General features: G+C 43.7%; 2 protein-coding genes across 2 annotated transcripts; both read right to left on the bottom strand.

Annotated features, from left to right (window-relative positions):
- Positions 1-1,191: 1,191 nt before the first annotated feature.
- Positions 1,192-10,834, bottom strand: uba2 (ubiquitin-like modifier activating enzyme 2). The gene is made up of 17 exons (XM_062547300.1): positions 10,544-10,834; positions 9,354-9,437; positions 9,148-9,218; positions 8,989-9,053; positions 8,615-8,715; positions 7,569-7,690; positions 7,378-7,445; positions 7,080-7,201; positions 6,807-6,906; positions 6,277-6,428; positions 6,029-6,122; positions 5,094-5,206; positions 4,451-4,606; positions 3,835-3,931; positions 2,906-3,011; positions 2,559-2,701; positions 1,192-2,164 (listed from the first exon to the last, which is right to left on the bottom strand). Exons 1-17 carry the CDS (start codon positions 10,682-10,684, stop codon positions 1,926-1,928), a joined length of 1,974 nt encoding a protein of 657 aa, XP_062403284.1. The 5' UTR covers positions 10,685-10,834; the 3' UTR covers positions 1,192-1,925.
- A 473-nt stretch (positions 10,835-11,307) lies between these two features.
- On the bottom strand, positions 11,308-23,409 carry ccdc135 (coiled-coil domain containing 135). Its single transcript, XM_062547299.1, has 18 exons — positions 23,304-23,409; positions 21,976-22,125; positions 20,600-20,771; positions 20,207-20,332; positions 19,198-19,392; positions 18,322-18,480; positions 17,384-17,602; positions 16,615-16,731; positions 16,438-16,510; positions 15,895-16,023; positions 15,436-15,564; positions 14,998-15,218; positions 14,274-14,489; positions 13,920-14,030; positions 13,405-13,515; positions 12,676-12,870; positions 12,025-12,164; positions 11,308-11,719 (listed from the first exon to the last, which is right to left on the bottom strand). The coding sequence occupies exons 2-18, from the start codon at positions 22,119-22,121 to the stop codon at positions 11,638-11,640; spliced, it is 2,541 nt and encodes an 846-aa protein (XP_062403283.1). The 5' UTR covers positions 22,122-22,125; positions 23,304-23,409; the 3' UTR covers positions 11,308-11,637.
- Between the last annotated feature and the right edge of the window lie 61 nt (positions 23,410-23,470).

The raw sequence follows: 23,470 nt of genomic DNA, 5'->3' as shown, positions 1-23,470 counted from the left end.
AATGTATAAGCATCTCCATTTGACCAGACTAGGTACCTTGCTCAGTCTGCACATTACACTTGGCTCATATCTCTGATTGTTGTGTGGATATCATCTAAATGATGTAGAAAGGTGGAGCTCAAAACAGACGATGACAACTGAACAACTTTGAAGAGTAGTGCAGCTGTGAACCAGAAGTCCCGCATTATTGAATGGTTTCTTATTCATTTTTGTAAATCTAGCTAATCTAATTTACATCTGGATCTAAATCTACCTAAATCCAGTCTAAGTCCAGTTCAGCCTAAATCCTCAAAAAAAATAATCGGTTGAGTAGATAATCTGTCATGCAGTATTTATTGTCCACAGGGAACAGAGAAATCAAGGACATCTCTGTGGTATTTGTGTTTAAGCTGTTGTGACCTGTCCTGTACGACCCGTTCTTTAGTTGTCTTAACACGTTTACATGACACCATAGTCATGCTCCTTTCCTTACAGAGGCAATATCTACTGTACATCAAAGATCATAGAGCACTACGCTCCGCTCTAGAATCTTTGCTGTACATCTACTGTGGTGAGAAAGGACTGACCGTATTCCGCATTCCAAATGTTCCTATTGTATAGGAATGAATATTGTAATAGAATAGAATATATACTTTTTTGATCCCGTGAGGGAAATTCAGTTCTCTGCATTTAACCCAATTTAACCGAATTAGTGAACACACACTGAACACACAGTGAGGTGAATCACACAACCCAGAGCAGTGAGCTGCCTACCCAACCAGCTGCGCTCGGGGAGCAGTGAGGGGTTAGGTGCCTTGCTCAAGGGCACTTCAGCGTGGACTGATCGGGGAGCGAACCGGCAACCCTCAGGTTAAAAGCCCGAAGCCCTAACCAGTAGGCCACGGCTGCCCCAATGTATTCAATGTATTGAATGTAGGGGAACGGATTAAATATAAATGTTACTGCTGGATACTGTGAAATTCAGGTAGCTCTCAAAGGTAGCTCTTCAAAATAAGTCTACCACGTGTACATTACAAATCAAATGCCCTCCAAAATAAAAGCCCCGTTCAGAAATCCCAGCGCTGACCTGCTACACAGGAACACCTGCATCCTTTCATGTAACTGTTGTATCTGCTTATATCTTTAAAGATAAGAAAGTTCTGATAATGGCAACACACACACCGTCTTCAACTGCATGAAAAACAAAGCAGGTGTGTGTACTGTAATGCTTTTATTAGGACTCCACGACAAGAGTGTGAGAGTTTGCACGTACAGTAACTGTATGTATGTTTTGTTGCTGACCACATATAAGGTGCTGGACCCTGACCGGGTCTAGCAAAACAAACCGTAAAAACAAAACACCTCCGTGTTCAGCACCTTGTCCCCATCCCTCCCGACCTTGAGAGTAGTTTACGTACTGTATGACCAAAGACTCACTGGAAACACTGACACATTTCAGGTCCTGTTGGGCTTCATCAAAGGTTTTCTTACAAAAAATTTAAATATGCAAAGTTTTTTTTTCTGACAATAGGGGATAAAATAACAAGAAATACATCAACCTCTCCTAAACATCATTATCATCATCATCATCATCATCATGAAGCACCCCCCACCCCTCCCCACCTCCAGGCCCTCGTAAGAGACCAGACGATAAGCAAAACTACAAAAAAAACACATTGGTTCCACAACAGAAAAACAACGGTTGTATCAACCCTCATAATCAATCCCATATAGCTGCTTTGTCTGGGGCGGCTCAATGCCAGACCCGTACCAGAATCAGTCGCAATTTGGGAGAAAAGCTTAACCGAGAAACAGATTCAGTCCATGGCAGAACAGAAACGAGAGACAGGGGGCGCGGTTTTGTACAGATCTATTTACAGTTCAGGCAGAGAGGCAGGATGTAACTCGACACCAGAAAGCGCACCTTTCCAGGAGGAAGGTGTGGCTTAATCTAGGGCGATGATGTCGTCGTCGTCGTCATCATCATCTTGCCCGCTGGCGGTTGGTTGGTCCAGGCGTTTGCGTTTGGTTGAGGATTCGACTGATTCGCCAGTCTCTGCGTCGGCGAACTTCCTTTTTTGTGCTGATGATGCGCCCTTAGTGGAAATGTCCATGGCAGAGCTGGACGACGGCTCTTCATCGGAGTCGAGAATGAGAACATCGTCATCATCCTCCTCTACAGGGGCTGAGAGACAGATGGAGAAATAAACACACATGAAGACAAACCACAAATGAGAGAACAGATAATACCGGTGCACATGCAACAAACGTGTTGAAAACAACACAGCTTACACAGTTTTTAACACGTCTCTGTGTCCAGATAGGGACAACACAGTTTGTGTTGTTTTCAACACATTCAATTTTAGAGTGAAGCATTTCACTGCTGACATGTATTAGTACAGTACACCACAATAGTGTGTGTGTGTGTGTGTGTCTAATATGTCTAATATGCATGCTTAAATTCATACACACACACACACACACACACTAAGACACATACATACACACACATTAAATTCATGCATACATATATTCACTCACATAAGCACAAACACACAAAGAAAGTCACAAATGCTCACCTTTAGATGAGGTGGAGGGCTGGGCGGAGTCTTTGTTGCCATTAGCGATGCTCTTCCCATCCTCAACTGCTGCTGCTGGTCCGGGTCCTTTCTCAGGAACCTCACCCACCACTTCAAACTCCACATCCTTCTCCAGTTCCTCACTGACACACACACACACACACACACACACACACACCTCAGATAAGCCCCCACTCCATCCACTACAACGATGATACATCATCATATAATCCCTCCCACCCACCCACTACACACATGTAGCTAAAATCAAGAGGTCTTGCACAATAAACAATAGACACAAACACAAACACACACACACACACAGACACAATAGCACTTGTACGCACCTGTGTAGGATGTTCACCTGGAGTGTGTAGTCCTGAAGGAAGTCATCTGATTGGAGGCGGCTGCCGTTCCGGATCCCAAAGTCAGACAAAACCTTGTTATTATTGGCTACAGAAACACACACAGAGGCGGGGGGAGGGGGTTAATCTGGGTGTGTGGTACGCAGTAGGTCTGGTGTCTGTTTAAGTCTGTGATGTGTGACTTAAGAGTCTAAGTCTTAGACAGCAATCGCACTGTTATCAAGGCAACAATGGCGAAGGATTTAATTAAGCAGTGCCAACAGCAGAAACCATCAACCATGCAACCATCTAGTTGCAAAGTGTTTGCCACCGACAGCCTTGTAGCTTCCTTATCTTTTGCCCTGTTCTCTTCAAATAATCACTACGACTACAACTGTTAGCAGAGGACTCATTTGTGAGCTCTGCACTTCAGCTGGAGGTTCAGAAACATTGTTCCTCAAAATAAATGGACAACTCTGCAATGTAGTTTGTACTCTCTACAACTAGTCAATGTACTCTGCATTCTCTACTTCTGCCCTGTGTATTACTTCCCTGTGTGATTGCCATCACCATGTATTGCTATGTAACGTGAGAGTTAGTGCGTGTGAGGATACTACCGAGTCGTGTACAGCCCTGAGTGCATATGTGTGGGGCTGTAGGTGCCTATCATTCGTCTTTTATACATCCTCCCTTTCTTCCTCGGCCTCACTGATCTACATAAAGAATAATTGGGCGGCAACAATGGGATAGTCTATCCAGTGTTAGTTATAGATCAGTGGGAACAAGCCTGAGCATCGAGGATCGAGGAGAGAGGTTGAGAGGCACCCAGAGTGTTGCTGTGTGGTGGTCTGTCTGATCAGTGTTCCTGTGTGTGATTGAGTGGTGGAGTGCTGCAGTTTGTCTCCCCCTGCTGGTCAGGTGGAGAAACTCACCCTCAGTCTCTCCCTCCTCGGAGGAGATGAGGATGGTACCTTTGCCATCCTCTATCTGGACGTCTGGAGCTACCATCCCAAACCTCTCTTTTAGGATCTACAAAAACACGACAATCAAACACCAAAGTACAATGACCTAATTACCATAACACAAACACAGAAACTTACAACATTGCAACTTACAACAGTGTGTGCTCTAATGTTACACTAACGCCTTTAAAATTACACCTTTCAATGTGTAATTCAGAAAGAAGGGGATGTTTTGTATCTATAAATGACTGCAATAAACATAAGTCAGCAAATAGAAAAAATGCCAACCAGGCATGCATGAGTCATAAGTTTAATTTATCTATTGTTTAACACCCTAGTAGATACACATTTATAGAAACATACAGTCTGCATATCAAGACACATTCAAAGGTTTCCTCAATAACTTACAAGCGAATTAAGTCAATCATACAGCAAGTGACTTCTCTACCAAATTGGTACTGAATTGCAGTGTACCGATTTAATACTACAACTCACTGAACTTTTGGCATCGCAAATGTTGCGTGTCATATTGCCTAAAGAGACACACACAGCTCAAGTGTATTTCATACGAGGATTTTCCCATTACCTTGTCTTGCAGGGTCAGGACGAGTGTTTTGTGGACGTTGAGCCTGACGGTCACCTCGGGGCGGCTGGCACACACGTAGCAGTTGGAGTTGGGCGGGTCGAGGGCACAGGGCACCAGCAGCTTTTTACGCGGGTTGGGCTGCTTGTTCAAGAAGATCTGAAACACACAGACACACACACACACACACGCACACACACAGAGGTTAGAAATGTGCCAACGTTACGCGACTGAACAATAACATACCTTAAAACTTCAAATAATAGCCAGGCTTATATTTTCCAAAATCGCTGAACTGCATCAGCTTCTATTTGAGAAAGGCATTTATGTGACGCATATTTTCTCCGAGATTATCGTTGCTTTTTTAAAAAAAAAAAAGCTGCACTAGGTAACAATGTGACAGCCATGAGCTGAACAATACAAGTTAATATCCAGGAACTTTTTTGCCCGAAACACATCAAAATAATACAAATAGAAGATATGCAAAAAGAGCCGTAGAAGAACCTGTGATTATTAGTAGGCCATAATTGTTCTACCATCAGTTGAAATGTGCATACTAGTCTAAAAATACTGTGAAGTGATGCACAGCAATGTTTTATTTGTGAATAAGTGACTCATCACTTATTCGTTGTGCATGTGTGATTACCGTGCGGCACTTGTCCATGTCTCCTGAGAGGATCTTCAGGCCCTCGAGCACGAGGAGTCCCGCAATGATGGCATTGGTGGTGGCAATGGCTGGAATGATGTTCCCTGCCATGGCTGCATGGGACAACAGAGGGAAAACATGAGATACCACACACACTTGCGCACACACGCAGTCATGCACGCACACTCACACGCCTGTTGCAAAACCACAGCTCAATTCCGTTGAGATGCCACACACACCTGTTGCGATTAAATCACTGACAAACAGCAGGGTGTATCCAAAGCTCACATCATGCACCGTAAGCATGAAATATGAATATGAACATGAACAACAGACTTAAGACAGGCCTAAGCTGCCCACGTCAGTTCTCCAGTTGAACACTGGTATTAGAGTAAGTAAGACAGGACTAGTTTTCTCAGGCTAACATTCAACTTGCACAAAGTGGAAAATGGCTCAGATAGGCTTGACCAATGATATCCAACAAAAGTAGCGGGTCCTTTTTATATAAATGTTTTTTGGGGTCCTTTATGCCTTTAATATGACAGTGGAGAGAGTGACAGGAAGTGAGTGGGAGAGAGAGATGGGATGGCATCAGGAAATGACCCGGGCTACACTCAAACCGGGGTCAATGTGCCCACAGGAACCAGAATACGGTACGGGAGCTGTAAGCAATAGCACCACAGCACCCCCTTAAAACAAAGCTTCAGCAGTGAATCGGATGCCCTGTTTCTATTTTCTTCAGTCAGTGACATTGAGACAGTATATTGGGCAAGAGACATGACGCAACAGAAGTGCATATCTAACGGATTCAGCGGGGGCAGCAAACATTCAATGCTACGTGATAGTCAGACGCTCGCCTGACATTAGGACACGTGGCAGAGACATTACGCAAAACTAAAATCAAACACAGACACGCACATTTCGTCTGCACTTACATTTGACATCGAAGCGGCTCTTCATGTTCATGCTGAAGATATGCATGCGCAGGTTGGCAGCTGCTGTCACAAAGTCCATTGCTGGAGAATCATCCTGAAAATGACACACCAATCAAGAGAAGAATAGCTCAACCCCTCGGCCTATACGTGTGTATGTGAGTGAGAGTGTGTTGCTGTGTCATTTTTTGGCCAAAGCTGTGCTCAGAGGTCATCTATATATATGGGGAAGGAAGCTGCAGGTATGTTACCTTGTCCCACACAAGTTCGGCTCCATCTCCTTTCTGCTGGAGGTCTCCTCGCAGTGTCTCCACGCTGTTGCTGAACATCTGGGCGTAGCCCTGAACCCCCAACACCTGCTGGTCCTTCAGTCCGCTTGCGCTCACTGCCTCCGATTGGCCCGCTGCGCACACAAGCACGCATGTACGCACGCATGTTACCCTCCATTTCTCTCAGTTTAACATGACAACAATGACTGGAGCAGGAGATAACTAATCAATGTCTTGTAAATGTCAATGTATTTATTGACTGTGTACTGTTTTTACTGTTTTTGAACTATGCCTGTAAGGTAGGCAACTTCTTTACTTTACGGTGTATGTGACTTTTACTATACAATTTGCTGCACAACAAATTGCCCCATTGGGGGACAAATAAAGTAACTTGACTTATGCTGTAACTAATGACACAACTACTGTATGGTATTCCTATTATACTTGGGTATAATACTGACATATTTGTATTTATATTTCAGTGTTGTGGTTGCGTGCGCTTTGTTGTATACCTTGCTGCAGGAGCTCCTCCCAGTCCAAAGGCAATGGGGCTTTCCTCTTCTTCCACAACTTGTCCATCGTTAGGAGGTACCTGATGTCATCTTTAAACAACTGCAACACACACACAGTCAATAAACAAGCAGCAACATATCAGATGCCATCCTTAGACAAGCACTACAGAGGAACACCAAGACCTTGTTGAAGATTCTGATCGGAACATATCAGCGGGGTAAACAGACCTTGCTAAAGATTTTGATCGGATCATATCAGCGGGGTAAACAGACCTTGTTGAAGATTTTCACGGAGTCGTATCCGGTGGAGCGCGCCCATTCCCTGGTGCTGACGCGTTTGATATCTCCGTCCTGCTCAGAGGCGCTGGCTTTAGCTGCTGCCGCCGCGGAGTCCCCTGGACAACAAACAAAACAAATAATAATTTTAAAAAATCGTGTCCACCTCTGGCAGCTCCAGCAAACCATCTCGTCAAATAACAAAGCTGTTCCTGGTGCATCAACAACATCTGTAATCTAAATGGAAGTGTGTGTCTGAGTGTCCATGCACAAAGCACGAATGACAAGTACTCACATCTGGCCTCTGGGTCCGCAGTGTCGGGAGAGACCTCCTGATCCGCATCCTCCTCTCCAAACAACTGGCTGTACACAAACGCACATCACACAATACGCATCTGTTATGAATACCATTTAATTCGTCTCGATTTATTTACAGGGAAATACAGTAGCTGGCTCCAGCTGGAACAGTTCCATCATCACACTCACTTGAACAGGTACTTGGCCCACACGATGCAGTGGATGGGCTCCGAGGGAGTGTTGCGGATGGTGCATCCAGGGAAGGTCTTCTGTGTGGGTTTGGGCTGGCACTCATAACACTCCGTCTGACCCTGCCAACAACAACAACAAACAAATATATTCATGATAAGCACAAGGTCATCCACGTCAGCATCTGCAAAAGTGGAAATGTGACTCGTATACTATAATGTTTTAAGTGAAGCAGAACTTCAATGACACCTGGGGCCAAAACCAGAGAGTGGGGTTTGTTAGCCATGACTTGAGGGAAACTCCAGGTTTTACATTCCAGTAAGAAACTTAATTCAAATGTGTTACCATAGTGACGGACTCTGTTACCTTAACCGGCTCCCTAGCAAGTTTCCTTTGCCAAACAGTGTTTCTCTATATCTCCCTCCTACTGACCTGCTATTGGACACATGGGTTGTCATTTTCCTGACACAAGGGCTAATTAATTTGTATCACCAAGGCTACGTCCAGGAGGGATTTTGGGATCCCGGATGCTAACCTACTCAGTTACCAAGTAGCCTATGCCACTACTTTTTCCACCTAGGCTATAGCCCATTAAAAGTAATTTTAAAATAATCTAGGCTACTGTTTTTGATGGCTCGTGGCATAATCATTTGTGGTGTTTAATTAATTCTATTCAAATACAGCGCTCATAAAACAACTGAGAGCAAAAATAAATAATTAATCATTTAAATAAGATGACATGTAACCAGTTTAATCTAATTCTACGACTGTGCTGCATTTTCCTTTTAAATGTGCACACTGTGGTCGTAGGGTTAACTTAAATTGAGTGACTTAGGAAGTGGTAATCTTTCTAACTAGTTGCCATTGTAACATCATTTCTAAGCTCCATAGATGATGGCTTCGGGGAAGCACTGAACTCGGAATGAACAAATTCTGTGTAGATTGAACAAATCCATATCCAATGTATTGGAGCTGAAATACCAGAGCCTGCGTGCCTGCGTACATGCACGTGTGCATTTGTATGTGTATATGTACTGATGTCTGACCTTCTTGATGACTGTAACCTGGCCAAGGTATCCGGCTGTGCCGCTCTCAATCAGAGGGATGTCTGCCGCCAGACACATCCTGTTCACATGGTTACGTGCCGCTAGCATTTCAACAAACGATGGAACACAAAATACACAGGAAAAAAAAGATTAATGAGTTAACAGAAGACACAGTTTGATGAAAAGTAAAGGTAAGTCTCATTCTCAGCTGTGTGCATTGAGCAAGACTAGATCTGCTCTGATCTGGTCCGATTTGTTCCACACTAGTGCCAGACCCGTTCTGCATCCGGCAGTAATCTAGGTCCAACAGCAGTTGTCTGGTTCTGGTATGTGTATGTGTACATGTGTGTGTATGTAGTACAGTAACTAAGTACCTCTGTTGTCCAGCGCATTCATGACCAGCACAAAGTTCCTGAAGAACTCCACATTGTAGTCCGGGCTGCAAAAGACAAACAAAACGTGTGAGCATGTACAAACCACAACAAGTCAATGGAGAGAAAATGAAAGCTGTGTATGAGAGTTCTGAAACCCACTTCATGATGCTATCATGGTATGCTGTGATGTTGGCAGATGGGCAGAACCGCAGCACGCTTTCCTTAGCCACCTGCGTCAAACATACACAAAGTCAGAGCCAGAGCTGTTAATCACTCACAAAAAAACCCTGATAATTGCTTACTCTGACAAATAAAAATGACTCCAAAGGACTACAGTACAGTTAGATGGTTCTCCTGGGTGTTACCTGTGCTTTAGACTTCCCCACATGTTTCTTCTGAAATAGAAACTGTCTGTTCAGGTTGCTGACATCGATGGTGTCTAGATCGATCTACAACATAGATGCAAAACCATTGTCATTACATCTCTTCAAACTGATTTCTGTTCAGCTGACCACCAGATCTCTGCTTGCTCTTTAGAACAAATATCTAGGTTCCCATTCACGTCGATTACTGTTCGGTTTAACTTAAGTTGTAGAGGCCACACGAAATTAACAATTAAAGTTATTGCAGGTGCGCCATGATAAGTGATTTAAAAGCTGTGTCGTGCCATGGACTTGACAAAAGCATCTATGTCAAGTTTGCTTTCCTGTAGCCTACCTAGGTAAAACGTCATTACATTCATTCGAACTCCTCCGAAAATGCCGCTCAACTACTGGCGGGGGATAAAACATGCCGCTCAACGTATCTGTTGACTTTCCTTGTATAGGATTTACAGAAAGGGTGAAACTACAATTCAGAACACTGTTTTACTGCAATTCGACCTCTATCTTCATCACAGCTTGGGGAAAACGCATTAATTCACACATCTAACGTTAATGTCACATTTCACTTAAGTTTAGCTTGCTACTCTTGACGTTAGCTAGAAAGACGATGGGTAAAAGGCAAGTTAGCACGTTAACGTTAGAGCTATGTATCTAAAAATAACATTAACGAATCACCACTATATTAAACAAACAATGAAATTCATAAGCTGTGTACCACGGGACTTCTGAACAAGAAACAAAACGGACCCATATTTTCGTCAGTGTGGCATTGTTACTGCAAATAGGCACATCTGAAACTACTAAGACGAATCTTTCTATGAAGAGCATGCTAGCGCATCTTACCGGTTAAAGCAAGACTATAGCGCAAAGCGAAGTCAAAACATTATCGCCAACGTAACTCAAAATCAATGAATGATGAAGATGACTCGTTAGAGTCCGGATGAACATTAACCAATCTGCCCTCCAGTCATGTAAATTTAGCAACCTGTTCTTCCAACAAAGGTAACTGGGTAAGTTGGTTATGGTTAGCACGCATTGCTAGCGTTAGCGCGCCAGATAGCTACTCGGTTAGCTAATGGTTACTGGGCCCGTTTGAACGCCATTAGCCAAGTAGCTAGCCTAACGTTACCCACAGCACAAAGGGTATTGATGTGTCCGCCCCCTGAACTTACCACTTCAATGTTTTTAAAGCCGGTAAGCACCAGATTTTTCAGGAGTTCACAACCTATTCCCCCTGCTCCAACCACCAGGACCCGGCAACTAGAGACGGAATCGGCGAGTTCTTTGCGGAGAGACCCCACTAGCTGAACCATTGTTGAGCGGTTGATAAAGACAGCCGTGCAGCGGCTTCAGACCCTCAAATCTGCAGCTAAGCCGTACTATCAAGACAGAGGGCGCTCCTCTTTTCCACAGAGACAAACATCCGCCCAGACACTGAAGACCAACTCATCGTTCAAGCCCCGAGCAGATACACTTAGATTCTCTGAATTACTTTTCGGGTTTCAGATTTCAGTAGCCCTTGCCCTCCAGTAGCTAGGAGTTGAGAGTTGAGTTGAGTTGAGTTGAGTTGAAAAAGTGATGTGCCCATTGCTTTGATGGTCATACATGAACTCAGATATGGCCAGGCATGCAGCAGGTACCACTACCAGTCAGTGAATCAGTCTCAAGCAGCTTTGACAGAAGTTCAGCTGTCTGTCCCAAAACTGCAGTTAATCTAAAAGCTGTCCACACACAACCCAAATGCTGGCATTATTGATGTACTGAGAATATGGTCACAAGTGTACGGCTGTTCACTGAGGATGTTGTCTTTCACTGTCTATTTTAAAAAATGGAGTTGCTTTTCTCAGAGGTAAATAATAATAATAATAATAATAAAACAAACATGCATTGTGCCCACTATCCATCAATCAATCAATCAAACAAACAAGCGGCTACATGTGTTTTTATCTCCAGGACCAACCTGTACTTTTAATGTGTTATGTAGTGTCCAGGACAGAGATTTTAGTAGACTTGGAGTTTTATCTTCACTTTTACAAAAAAAAAAGAGATACAGGGTGGCTAGCTGTCACCGAAGAAAGTGCTGATGAAGCCGTACACACCTTAGTGTCTCAACAAGCAGCTTATACATTGTGTGTGTGTTTATGTGTGTGGTTTTTGAGGGATACAGGTCGAAGGCATGTGTGTATGGGAGTATGCATGTTTGTCTTGTGTGAGGACATTTGTGTCTGTGCATATGAGCCAGAGACTTGTCGATGTAGAGACATGTCTACAGGAAGGGGGCAAGCCTAGGATCTCGTCTGAGTTTCTCATCCAGAGCGAGGTACTGCTGAGGGGCCCGGTCTTTATGCCTACAACACACACAGATGACAGTTCAGTTAGGACATCTTATATTAGTGCTATTAAGTTCTATTAGCAGAGATAATTTTTTACCAACCCTACTACTCACATAAACAGCATAGCTATTGTAAAAACTACAACCTAACTCACAACATAACACCAGAGAGGGTTATGCAGACCGGAACTGTCCCGTTTTGCTCCCATAGTAACAAATTGCGTTGCTGTATCTTGATAGTATTGAAGGATCTTTGATAACACCTTGCACTAAAGCGCTGTAGCCTCTAGCTGGTGAATCCATACTGCTGTGAGTCCATACCTACTAAGGCGCAGCTTAAGAACATGGATCCTGAACATAGTGTCAGAGCAGTAAGCCAGGTACTGGTCCTCGTCCTCTTTGGTCATGGTTAGCTGGTTCTTCTGGTACCACTGCTGCTTCTGCTGCAGCTCCTGGGTCTCCTGCCGCACACCAGAAAGAGACATTCAGTTCATGGATAACACCGTAGCAGAATCTAGAAAATAATTATTTCCATCTCTCATCTCTGACTGCTGCACATTTTTGTTTTCACAGGAGATGAGGCATGTGATGGGTCTCTCTCTGTACAAAATTCAAACAGTCTTGTCAACGCAGCTTGTAAGGCTACAGTGGATAACACCGACGCTTCTAGCAATACAACAGAAACACAATGCATCTCCGCAATGCACTTCACGGACAAAGCCCAATAAAGGCCTATGAGACTGTGCAAAGAGGTTCTGACCACGTTGCTTCAAGTTGGACTAGAGAAGATTCAAAATAATTTTCTAAAATGTTAAGACTGTGTTACACCTTGTCTCGAAAGGTCTTGATGGCGAAAACTACCGAAATGTTGTTGTGTCTCATGCACTATTTAGCCATGTTCAAAGATTCTATTTAACCACATGTGGACTGCTCTAGAATCTTTGATTTCAATGTTCTGAGGTCGTGGCGTACCTTCTCAAAACGGGCCTGAATGTGGTTGGCCTTATCTATAAGACGCTGCTTGAGGTCGGCCAAACTGTCGCTACGCAGCTGCAGGGCCATCCTGCGGGTCAACTGGCTTGGGTCACCCAGCTGAGCCAGGAACGGAGCCAGGAAGTCCAACTCCTTCTCTTCCTGCCGTAGACGCGCCTCCTCAGCCATACGCTCCTAAGAGGAGGACAAGATGGGGAGAGAAGAGCACATATATTGCACATATATCAAATATTGATTCTAAAGCAGCAGTGTTGCGCTTTTTCCCGTAAAGAATTCAACCCCTAAAAAGCTGCACCTGCTAAAAAAAACCCTATCGAGGTGTGCAGGTCCTTTCTTGACTTTGAGAAAAATTGATGTTGCCACCGTTGTGCCCTTGAGCAAGAGACTTCACCCGAAATTGCGCTGGGGAGTCTGGCCCTTGTAATAATTGGCATAATGCAAGTCGGTTTTGGATAGAGGCACCAGCCAAATAGATAACTGTATATGAAAGTATGAGCAAGGTTGCTGTCAAAACTTTAGTTCATTAACACCAGTACGCAGGTCAGGGGGTTAAACATTGGGGAGAGAAAATGGGAAGAGATGACAAAAGAAGAGAATGAAAAGAAAAAAGTTTAGAATATGCCTTCCCGATGCTTACCAATGTTTCCCGATGCTTCCTAATGCTTACCAATGCTTTCCGATGTTTGAAAAAGGGTTAGAATGTCTTACCAACTCTTCCCGATGTTTGCGGGCCTTGTCATTCCTGGCTGTGTTGTAAATGGAGATGCGCAGCTCAATATTGTCCTCCTCATGCCGGCGAAGATCAAGGATAGCCCTCACCTGAACACAGATGTCAGCAAATATGCACACCACACCAATAAACACACCTTTGGTACACAAAGATAACCTTTACTCTGAGACTCCTCTGGTCTTTCACTTCCACTGTCTACTACTATGGAACTGCTTTGGCTTTTTCTTTACTACTATCTTCTTGTCTTCCATCATCAGTCACATCAGTGCTTCCTATGACCTACACTATATTGCCAAAAGTATTGGGTCACCTGCCTTAATGAATATGAATGCAAGTGACATCCCATTCTAAATCCATAGGGTTTAACAGCTTCAACTCTTCTGGGAAGGCTTTCCACAAGGTTTAGTTTATTTGAACGAAAACATGTGTTTCATAGTTGTCCAAATGTCACATGGAGCTGTGATGTACCATGTGACATTATGTATTATTTTACCTCTTTCTCTGAATCCTTTATTCTCTGGGCCACTTTCTCCTCCTCTTTCATTAGACCGACCAGAGTCTCATAGAGAAACAGGTTCTTACTGGGCTTCTGAAATGGATCAACCTATTTCACACACACACACACACACACACACACACACACACACACACACACACACACACACACACACACACACAAACAAAAGATGAAGTGTTTTGTTGCTGAGTGTGTCTATATATTTATTTGCATGTGTACAAGGTGTGAGATGAGGTGGATGTATGTCTGGGTGCATACATAGTGTCCGTCCTTATATCTGTGAACGTATGTGTGAGTATATGGTATAATAATGTATGAATGCATATCCACCTGAAACGTTGAGGCCATGTCTGGTGTGAAAGGGACCGTGTTCTGTGCGTCTCCAGAGTTTTGCGGTTTGATAAAGTTCCTCCAGGCCGGAATGATTCGGTCGTCGTCACGGTGATAGGTCACTTGAATGCGCTCCTCTGACACCAGGAAGACCCGCTCCGCCACATCTTCACTGGCTGGTTTAGTCGTGTCTCTATGGAAACGTTCCACCACCTTCTGCTCAAACAATGCGAGTGTGAGTAAATGAGTGAATGAGTGACAGTGAGAATCATATTTGCTACGACTATGTCCACACTGATTGGTATTATGTGTGCATTGTTTTGTAGTGGTTGTCGTATTAGGTGGATTGGTTGAGAATTTTTTGCTTCCTTTTCTCCGTTGCTGTACACATCAGCCGTTGCGTCTTACATTGCAATTATTTTGTGTGTTTGGAAGTGCTCTAATGTGTAGTGCTTGCTTTGCTGTTTGAATGTAAGACCTGTGCTGACTGCTGAAGGGCAGTTATCAGGCAGCTATTCTCCTATTCAAGTGAATAGGGAGGTATGGTTACTTAAACTACATTAAAGGAAGGGGAGGGATACGTGTAGACAACAGCCATATTGGCGTAAAAATCGAACCCCATACATTTCTATGGAGGATTCTTTGAGTGCTGTGTCTCCTCATTACAAAGTCTCTGGTTCCACTGTGTGTTGCGGTATATTGTTGTGTCGTTGTGTGTGGTTACCACAAGAGGGCGATGCACTTGTACTACAGGCTGGAACATTTGTACTCTGGCGCGCTTGCCAAACACAATGTGCCGGTAATACAGGAAGTCTGGACGGTCCTCGAAGGTCTCGGTCATCTGCAAGCCCACCTCCACCCGTCGGGCCAGGCCGTCTGCTCGTGCCTGGCTGTAGAACTCCATATCCCGGTCCGAGTCTCGTGTCAAGGTCACGTACCTGTGACCTATATGGAGGAGGCTAGTTTAACTAGTTTAAGGATGGCAGCACCCTTCACCAACATATATGTTTATGTGATTATATGAGTGTGTGATTATATGAGTGTGTGTGTGTGTGTGTGTGTGTGTGTGTGTGTGTGTGTGTGTGTGTGTGTGTGTGTGTTTGTGTGTGTATGTGTGTGTGTGTGTGTGTGTGTGTGTGTGTGTGTGTGTGTGTGTCTTTACTTTTTAGTGCAAAGCTCCTGCCACGTGTAAAATGTTCCAGTGTGAGGTTGCCAGCCTTCTGGAGTTCTCGCTCCTCCAAATGGTCACTCCTGTTCTGGTACCACTCTTTGACAATACACGCCTGTGTGCCTTTTCACGCACACACACACGCACAGACAAGCGCACACACACACACACACACACACACACACACACACACACACACACAAACACGCACAGACAAGCACAGATTAGCCTGAGCATCTGTATACAATATATAATATATCATTTATACTGTATATATATATATATATATATATATATATAAAACGTTATACAAGTTATTCCAAGGTCAACTGACCAAGTACAACCCTCATTACCACATGTATGAAATGGATACAAACTCATTTGTAGACAGACAGACATAGACCTGTGTGTGAGACAGGTACAGTAAGTACTGTATAGGGTTTTTTTGCTCACAATCGAGGTCATGGTATGTGGTAAGACGTGTGACCAGCCCATCTTTCAGCAGGTAGGGGGCGAATTTCTCCAACTTGGCTTTTCTGTACAGCAGTACCTTTACACCACCTGGGCACCGCATCTCCATATCTAACATCACACACACACACAGACACACACACACACACACACACACACACACACACACACACACACACACGCACACACGCACACACACACACACATATCAATCCTGATGCTTCCCAGACAACCATAACCCATAACACACTCAGGCACATAGACACACACAAACATACACACAAGTTCATCCTTTACACTTGGGCGAATAGCACTCTGTGTTTCACAAGAGTAAATTACACGTACAGTCAGTAGCTCTCACTTCAGTCAAAAAGCACAAATTGTGGGAAGGAAGGTGACAGTGATCATGTTTGTTGAAAACATTTGTGCATGTACTATGTACTGTATGTTATGCACAATGGGCAACACGTACAACATACACTGTATACTGTGTGTGTGTGTGTGTGTGTGTGTGTGTTTACGTACCTTGTTGTGAGATGCGAAGTTCGCTCACCCAGGATGGGGGCATCTCGAACACCTTGGATTCCTCCTTCTCCTCCTTCACGAAGCATCCCAAACAAAAAAGTCCTCACAAATCAAATCTAGGGTCAAATACAACACACACACACACACACACACACATAGAGACACACACACACTTACATCATCGTCCTCGAATTCCTGTTTCTTCATGGCTGGAATAAGCAAAAGTGATTGGCTGATGTCCCCACACAGCAGGTACTCCCACTTGATTGGATCTCCCAGGTCAAAGGCCATGTTCTGCAGACAAAAACATTTACACATTCACACACAAGCACACTATGTACACACAGAAACACTTTCATCCATAACATAACATGTCCGACTAGACTGTTTTTCCGACTGTTTTTCTACATCAACACACACACACACACACACACACACACACACACCACACTCACCTCTAACCCCCCCCCCCCCCCCCCCCCACACACACACACACATGTGTGTAACAATGTTGTTATGTACAATGTTATATACCATATAACCACAGAAGCTGTTTTCACAAAAATATCCCCTCATGGCTTAAATGCTACTTTACCCTTTTCAGGAATTGGGATCCACCCCTCCACACACCTGTTACCAGCCTCTGCAGCGTCTTAATAATGAATAATTCAAGACCTTTTCCATCCCCAGATACTCAGGATTGGTTCAATAGCCTTATGAAAGTCACAAGAAAGGACTACAATTCGAACTTAGGACACACCAAGGCTGCGACTGGTCGACCGTAGATCCAAAGCAGAAATCCTCGGCCATGACACTTACTGCCTATTTTCGCTCAAGGTTTGACACGTAAAACATAGCAGACATCATCTGGACATGTTAACAAGGTTAAAAACTTGATTTTCCCCCCGAGTGGTCTTATAAAATAATAATAATAAAAAAGTCTCACTGCACAGCCTCGCCGACAGTCCTGCATGTTGACCCAATAGTTGCGGTTGTTCCAGACGCTCTCGACACCCAGGAAGTTTTGGTCGGTGGTGGGGAAGGTTTTCCCACTTAGCGGCTCAATGAAAAAGTCTTCTGGCACCTCGCGAGCGCCAGATTTCACCAACACCCAGCAGTGGACACGCAGGCCGAACAGCGGGTCAGGAGGAGGACGCTCCAGCTCCTACACACACACATTGGACATACAAACATTGTAAGATACAAACACTCCTACACACACACATTGGACATACAAACATTGTAAGATACACTCCTACACACACACACACACACACACACACACTGGACATATTACAAACATTAAAAGATACACTCCAATACACACACACACACACACACACACATACAAAGACACACACATTGGAGTGGGAACGCAAACATTAACAGTTACACTCATACAGATATAGATAGATACACTCGTGTTCCAAGTTGCTAAACATACATGAAGAAACACACACAATCTATGACAGTCTGTGACTCATGTGCTCATGCAGAAATACACACACTCACACACACACACACACACACACACACACACACACACACACACACACACACACACACACACAAACAGACAGCAGTGAATAAGGGAGGAGGTCAATTTGAAGAACCCTCTCTGGCTCCTAAACACATAAACACATACACATACAGTACACAACCAGCTGTGAATACATAAGCAGCAGGTCTGGAAGAGACCTCTGATGCACTTAAACACACACACACACACACGCACAGACATACACATACACACACAACACACACACACACACACACACACATGGACTAGGAGTAAATTGTTAATGACTTTTGATTATTACTAATTAATTATCATTGATTTATTCACTGATCAATCAGTGTGGATATGGACATGTTTTGAGTCACCTCCTGGAGCATGTCTGCCTCTTGCTGTTTTTTGAGGCGGGCCGCTTGCACCTCCTTCTGCCGCACCTCCTCCTGACGCCGCTCAAAGGCACTGCTCAGATCTCTGGGGGGCTTCACTGAGTACTTCAGAGCTGTGGAAGCCTGCTCCTCTTTTTCACCCTGCACATGTACCAATGCATGCACGCACGCACGCACGCACGCACGCACGCACGCACGCACACACACACGCACACGCACACGCACACGCACACGCACACGCACACACACACACACACACACACACACACACACATACAGATAAACACACACACGCACCCACACACAAACTTTTAAATAACACATACTTCCAATACAGATGGATATATCTACAACAGAGTTTAGGTCAAATAGGTGCATGCACATCCCACCTCAATGGGGCCAGGTGCAGGACACATCAAATGTAGCAGTGATATTATTTAAAATCACGCAACGTTTCAACCCACCAGGGTCTTCTTCAGGCATGTTCATTTCAACAAGATTATCATTTCAGCTATCACAGGAACTCACAGATTCACACATTTGGTGCCATTTTTACACTTCGGAGCTCGGCAGTCTCAGAGATCTATATCGATAATTCTAGTTAATAAAGGGATTAAAGAATTTTGAGTGACAGCCATCAATTAGCAAATGATGTCAGGAGTTGATTATCGTGATCTCAGGACAATGAAACTTCCTTACCAGACATTACTTTAACCAAACAGCAAAGGTAATGTCAAAATAGCCAACTTTAATGTGGTCAAGATGGTCCGACACTGCTGAATTGTTCTCTCTCTCTCTCTCTCTCTCTCTCTCTCTGTCTCTCTCTCTCTCTCTCTCTCTGTTTGTGTGTGTGATCACCTTCTCATGTGTGATCAGCAGGGGGCACTCCTCTCGGCTGACGTTAATGAGGCACACATCCTTTGTGGCGTAGCCGCTCACACAGTATGCGTTGTAGCCAGCAGCCAGCAGAAGACTGCACAGCAGGGTGGAGAAGTCAAAACACGAGCCCTTCTGGGTCTGCAACACGCGTGTAGGAGCGTACAGATGCCTTGGCTACAGGGGCAAAAATAACACCAAAGGCATTGGTCAGACACCACACATGACACGCATATCAACATACAGCATGCCACATTCCACCAACACATATGGACATTCACAAACTCACACATGTATACAGACACGGTCATAAACACATATGCAAAACAACCTGCTCCCACACATCGTATACATTATCGGATTCCCTCCAATTTTACCAACATTTCAAAACCTTTTCATAACCTTGAATGAAATTTCCAAAACTTTTTACAGCCTATGCTACTTACTTACTTGCTTGCTTATTTTACACCTCAAGATGGGGCTACTTACTGTATAAAATGTGACTTAAACAACGAAGCTAGATAAAATGTCCCACCTTTACGTCCCTGGTTTACAAAACTTTTCCATAACTTTCAATGAACTTTTACTCCAGGGCTATAAAATTGTAATTTTATAACTCCATGACTTTTCCAGGTTTTCCATGACTGTGGGATCCCTGATTTAAGCAGCCCATGTACACTGGTTTGTCTGAACTCATCAAGACCAAGGTCAGACTTCTGGTTTTGACTCCAAAATATAGATTAAAAGTGTTCGCACAGTTCATTGCACCCCAGGTTATTGCAAGACACTACAGTGGTGCAAACAGCAAGCAAGACAGTCATCTGTGATGACCTGGTCATTTGTCATCTAGAAACAAAGCGAGAGAGTGGCTGAAGTGGGCCCTTTGGTCAAAAAATGGGTGCATGTAATAAAATTGGATTTTATTACAAGTACATGTAATAAAAGTAGAATAAATTCTCTACTACACACAAATACAAAGAAGCACTCTTACAGGGTCTGTGGGAGGGTCCAGTTCCTCCAGAGACAGGAATTCGGACACAAAGCTGGCGCTCCCCTCCCAGTTAAAGAGCTCTGGATAAGGGAGTACGGTTGGACGCAGCGTAGTGCTCACAAACTTCTACAAAGAGATAAAAAGACATGAGAGCAGATAGAGAAAAAAAGAGAGAGAGAGAGAGGACTTAGTCAGAGTAAGGACAGAGGGGACGAGAAGATGCATGTACAGCACAAACTGTGTGGCATTCATGAAAGGCATGATGACTTTGTAGTGCATGTGTGTGTGTGTGTGTGTGTGTGTGTGTGTCTGTGTGTGTGTGTGTGTGTGTGTGTGTGTGTGTGTGTGTGTGTGTCTGTCTGTATGTGTGTGTGTCTGTGTGTGTGTGTGTACCTCCACTCCACATTCATTAAGGGGACTGAGAAAGAGAGGCTTTCGGTCAGGATAAAGGTGGGTGTATTGCCGACGGAAGTTCTCAGCCAGAGCAATGACCAGCTTCTCCTTTTGAGAGTTGCTCTTATAGGAAGGGGGGCACAGCTTTTCGTCCTCCTCCCTTTGGTCAGGCCTTCAGGAAGGACAATAAAGCACATCATACACCTACAACCATAGCTCATGGCGCGTGCGTTCTCATCACACAAGCACACAAACAAATGCTCTACATACACATGACATGTACCCGTAATGCACATGAATGAACACACTCTCTTATCCAGCACAAAGACACTAATCTCACTCACTTAGCGTCTCTCAACTCCTAACCACAACAGCAGCAGCAGGAGTGTTACAGTAAGTGATTAATAGACTGCATTATCTCGATATCTCTTTTTCCTCAGTTAACATTATAAGAGGGCACTTTATATTTTATGTCCTACATTTGCATGCCAACGTCGGGGGCTAACATCCAACAGCATGTGTCCATTAGGGATCAATTTAGCATCCAGTGCCTCGCTAAAGAACACTTTCACACGATGCCAAAAGAAGCTGGACAGAAACCAGGGACCACTGAATAGATGCAGGGAAAACCTCTGGACATCGGTCCATTCTGTAGGTCAGCATGTGCCATGTGTGAGTTGTTGGCTATCACTGGTGCATGTGAATGTCCTTCTCTGTATTCAGGATAGGTTGACCACCACAGACAATGACATTGAGTAGATAGTACTATTTCTGCTACCTACCCAACTGTGGTCAAAAGTGGTTTAATAGCACTGGTGTCTTACAGATAAGTCAGTAAATGTGTTTAGCCCAAATCATCTTGTTCATTCAACAACTGCATTGCTAATCAAAAGAAAATCAATCCTAATAAAAGTACAGAATTTACAACAGCTATGCTGATCCTGTTGTGATGTATTAAACAATACTCTACATAAATTATAATTTTGTTGTAGATCAGTACGATAACACATAACCCATGTGGTGGTGCTGCTTTCGCTGAAATTCTGGACAAAAGCATGCAATGCTGAACTTGTTTTTGCGCCATGCCAGGGAGGAAACGTGTGTGTGTGAAGCGGCAACATGCTGTGGGGTCATCTTTATGTCCAGAGTAAACATCCAGTGTGTACACATTATGTGTGTGTGTGTGTGTGTGTGTGTGTGTGTGTGTGTGTGTGTGTGTGTGTGTGTGTGTGTGTGTGTGTCTTAACAGCTGTAGGGGCTCATGACCCACTTTCACATGGCCCAAGACTGTAGGCTGGGCTACTGCATGTTAACGCTCTTTAGTAACCCCACATGGGTTAGGCTGAGTGTAAGTTGATCTTCAAAGCCCGACTCACATTGGCAACGAGCTGTTATTTATCTGTACTGCACTGAGGGCCTGGTCCAGCTCTTCCAGTTCCTGTGCAAAATTGGTCTGCGCTACATCGTCTTGCTCCAGTGTCGCCTCCTCTTTATCCCCATCGTGCTCTGGAACTGCTTCCATCGAACTTTGCGGAAGAAAAAAGTAGAAAAGTAGAAATGGTATGCAATTATACAACCCCAATTCTGAAAAAGTTGGGACGTTGAGTAAAAAGTAAATAACAGAATGCTATGATTTACAAATCATGTTAACCCTTTATTTAATCAAGAATAGTTCAAAGTCAACATATCAGTTGTCCATGAAATTGTTTTCTTTCAGAAAAAAAAAAACTTATGTTAATTTTGAATTTGGTGACAGCAACACCTCTCAAAACAGGGGACAGGGGCATGTTGTTTCACCTCTTAATCCAACAACATTCTCCAAATGTTTGGAAACTGAGTTGCTAGAGTTTTGAGAATGAAATGCTGTCCCATTCTTGCCCGATATAGGATTTCAGCTCAGCAGTCTGAGGTCTTATGTTTCTCATTCCATGATGCACTCAATATGACTCCTGTCCTGGCTTGCTATCATCCTTGTTGCTTCCACTGCTGTCCGTCCAAACATTGTGTAGGAAACTATAGCTGATGAAATCCCCTTATTTTTTGTAATTTATGTTGAGTAATTTCTTACATTGTGCATTATTTACCTACACATGTGTTCAAATAATGAATGATGAAAGATTGGGATGTCCTTTTTTATTCTCAGTCATGTTGCCAATTAATCCAATTAGTTGTGAAATGTCCCTCCTTCTGTTGTCTTTATCCAGCCTTTAGCTGAGTCACTTTCAAAACTGGATATTGTCTAGCCTATGTCCTTTTACAGCTAAATACTAGCCTATGCAAAATGTGCAGAATATCACATTATGTTTTATGTGGATTCTACACAACGTTCAAACTTTTTTTTAATTGAGATTGTAAAATAAATAAATTGCTTTCAAATGTTTTGCTGCAGCAGTGATGTGTAGGCCTATTAATCTCTCAACACGAACAGTGACAGCGAACGAACACTTGGAACAATCATGTAGGCACATAAATTGAATATGGATTGCCAACAAAACACTCGTTGGTTTGTTGACATTAGCTACCCAAGCTAGCAAGCTAACTTTAATTTAAACGTCTGGGCATCCTTTGCTGAAGGTTCAATGACAAGCAAATACAGTATAAGCTAAACAGAAGCCAGGTCTAAACTGAGACAAGTTTCTGAATAAAAATGTACTTGTATCCAGACCGCTGTCAATGTTTCATTACAAGATGTATTTAATCCTACCTTTCTCGCCACCGAACGCGCAAAGTTTACAGCTTCCTTCCTGTCTCCATGGTGACAAGAGGGCGCGTGATCACTGTCTTAGAAAGAGTTTGGAGATGGGACATCCCGAGCCTATATATCCCAAGGCTGATGGCGAAGTAGGACAGCTTTTGCTTTTAGTTATACCT

Source organism: Sardina pilchardus, chromosome 10, assembly GCF_963854185.1.
Source record: "Sardina pilchardus chromosome 10, fSarPil1.1, whole genome shotgun sequence".
NCBI classification, from domain to species: domain Eukaryota; kingdom Metazoa; phylum Chordata; class Actinopteri; order Clupeiformes; family Clupeidae; genus Sardina; species Sardina pilchardus.
The sequence above is the reverse complement of the archived record's forward strand: the minus strand, read 5'-3'. Positions and strand labels throughout refer to the sequence as shown.

Excerpts from the sequence above, each read along its gene's own strand:
- uba2 (XM_062547300.1), bottom strand. The coding sequence starts at position 10,684 with ATGGTTCAGCTAGTGGGGTCTCTCCGCAAAGAACTCGCCGATTCCGTC. Across the intron at positions 9,438-10,543 it reads GCTTTAAAAACATTGAAGTG|ATCGATCTAGACACCATCGA; the intron begins GTAAGTTCAGGG and ends TCTATGTTGTAG. Across the intron at positions 7,691-8,614 it reads AGGTTACAGTCATCAAGAAG|GGTCAGACGGAGTGTTATGA; the intron begins GTCAGACATCAG and ends TGTTGTTGGCAG.
- ccdc135 (XM_062547299.1), bottom strand. The coding sequence starts at position 22,121 with ATGGAAGCAGTTCCAGAGCACGATGGGGATAAAGAGGAGGCGACACTG. Across the intron at positions 15,219-15,435 it reads CAGGAGCTTTGCACTAAAAA|GTCACAGGTACGTGACCTTG; the intron begins GTAAAGACACAC and ends TCCTCCATATAG. Across the intron at positions 13,516-13,919 it reads TAAAGGATTCAGAGAAAGAG|GTGAGGGCTATCCTTGATCT; the intron begins GTAAAATAATAC and ends ATCTGTGTTCAG.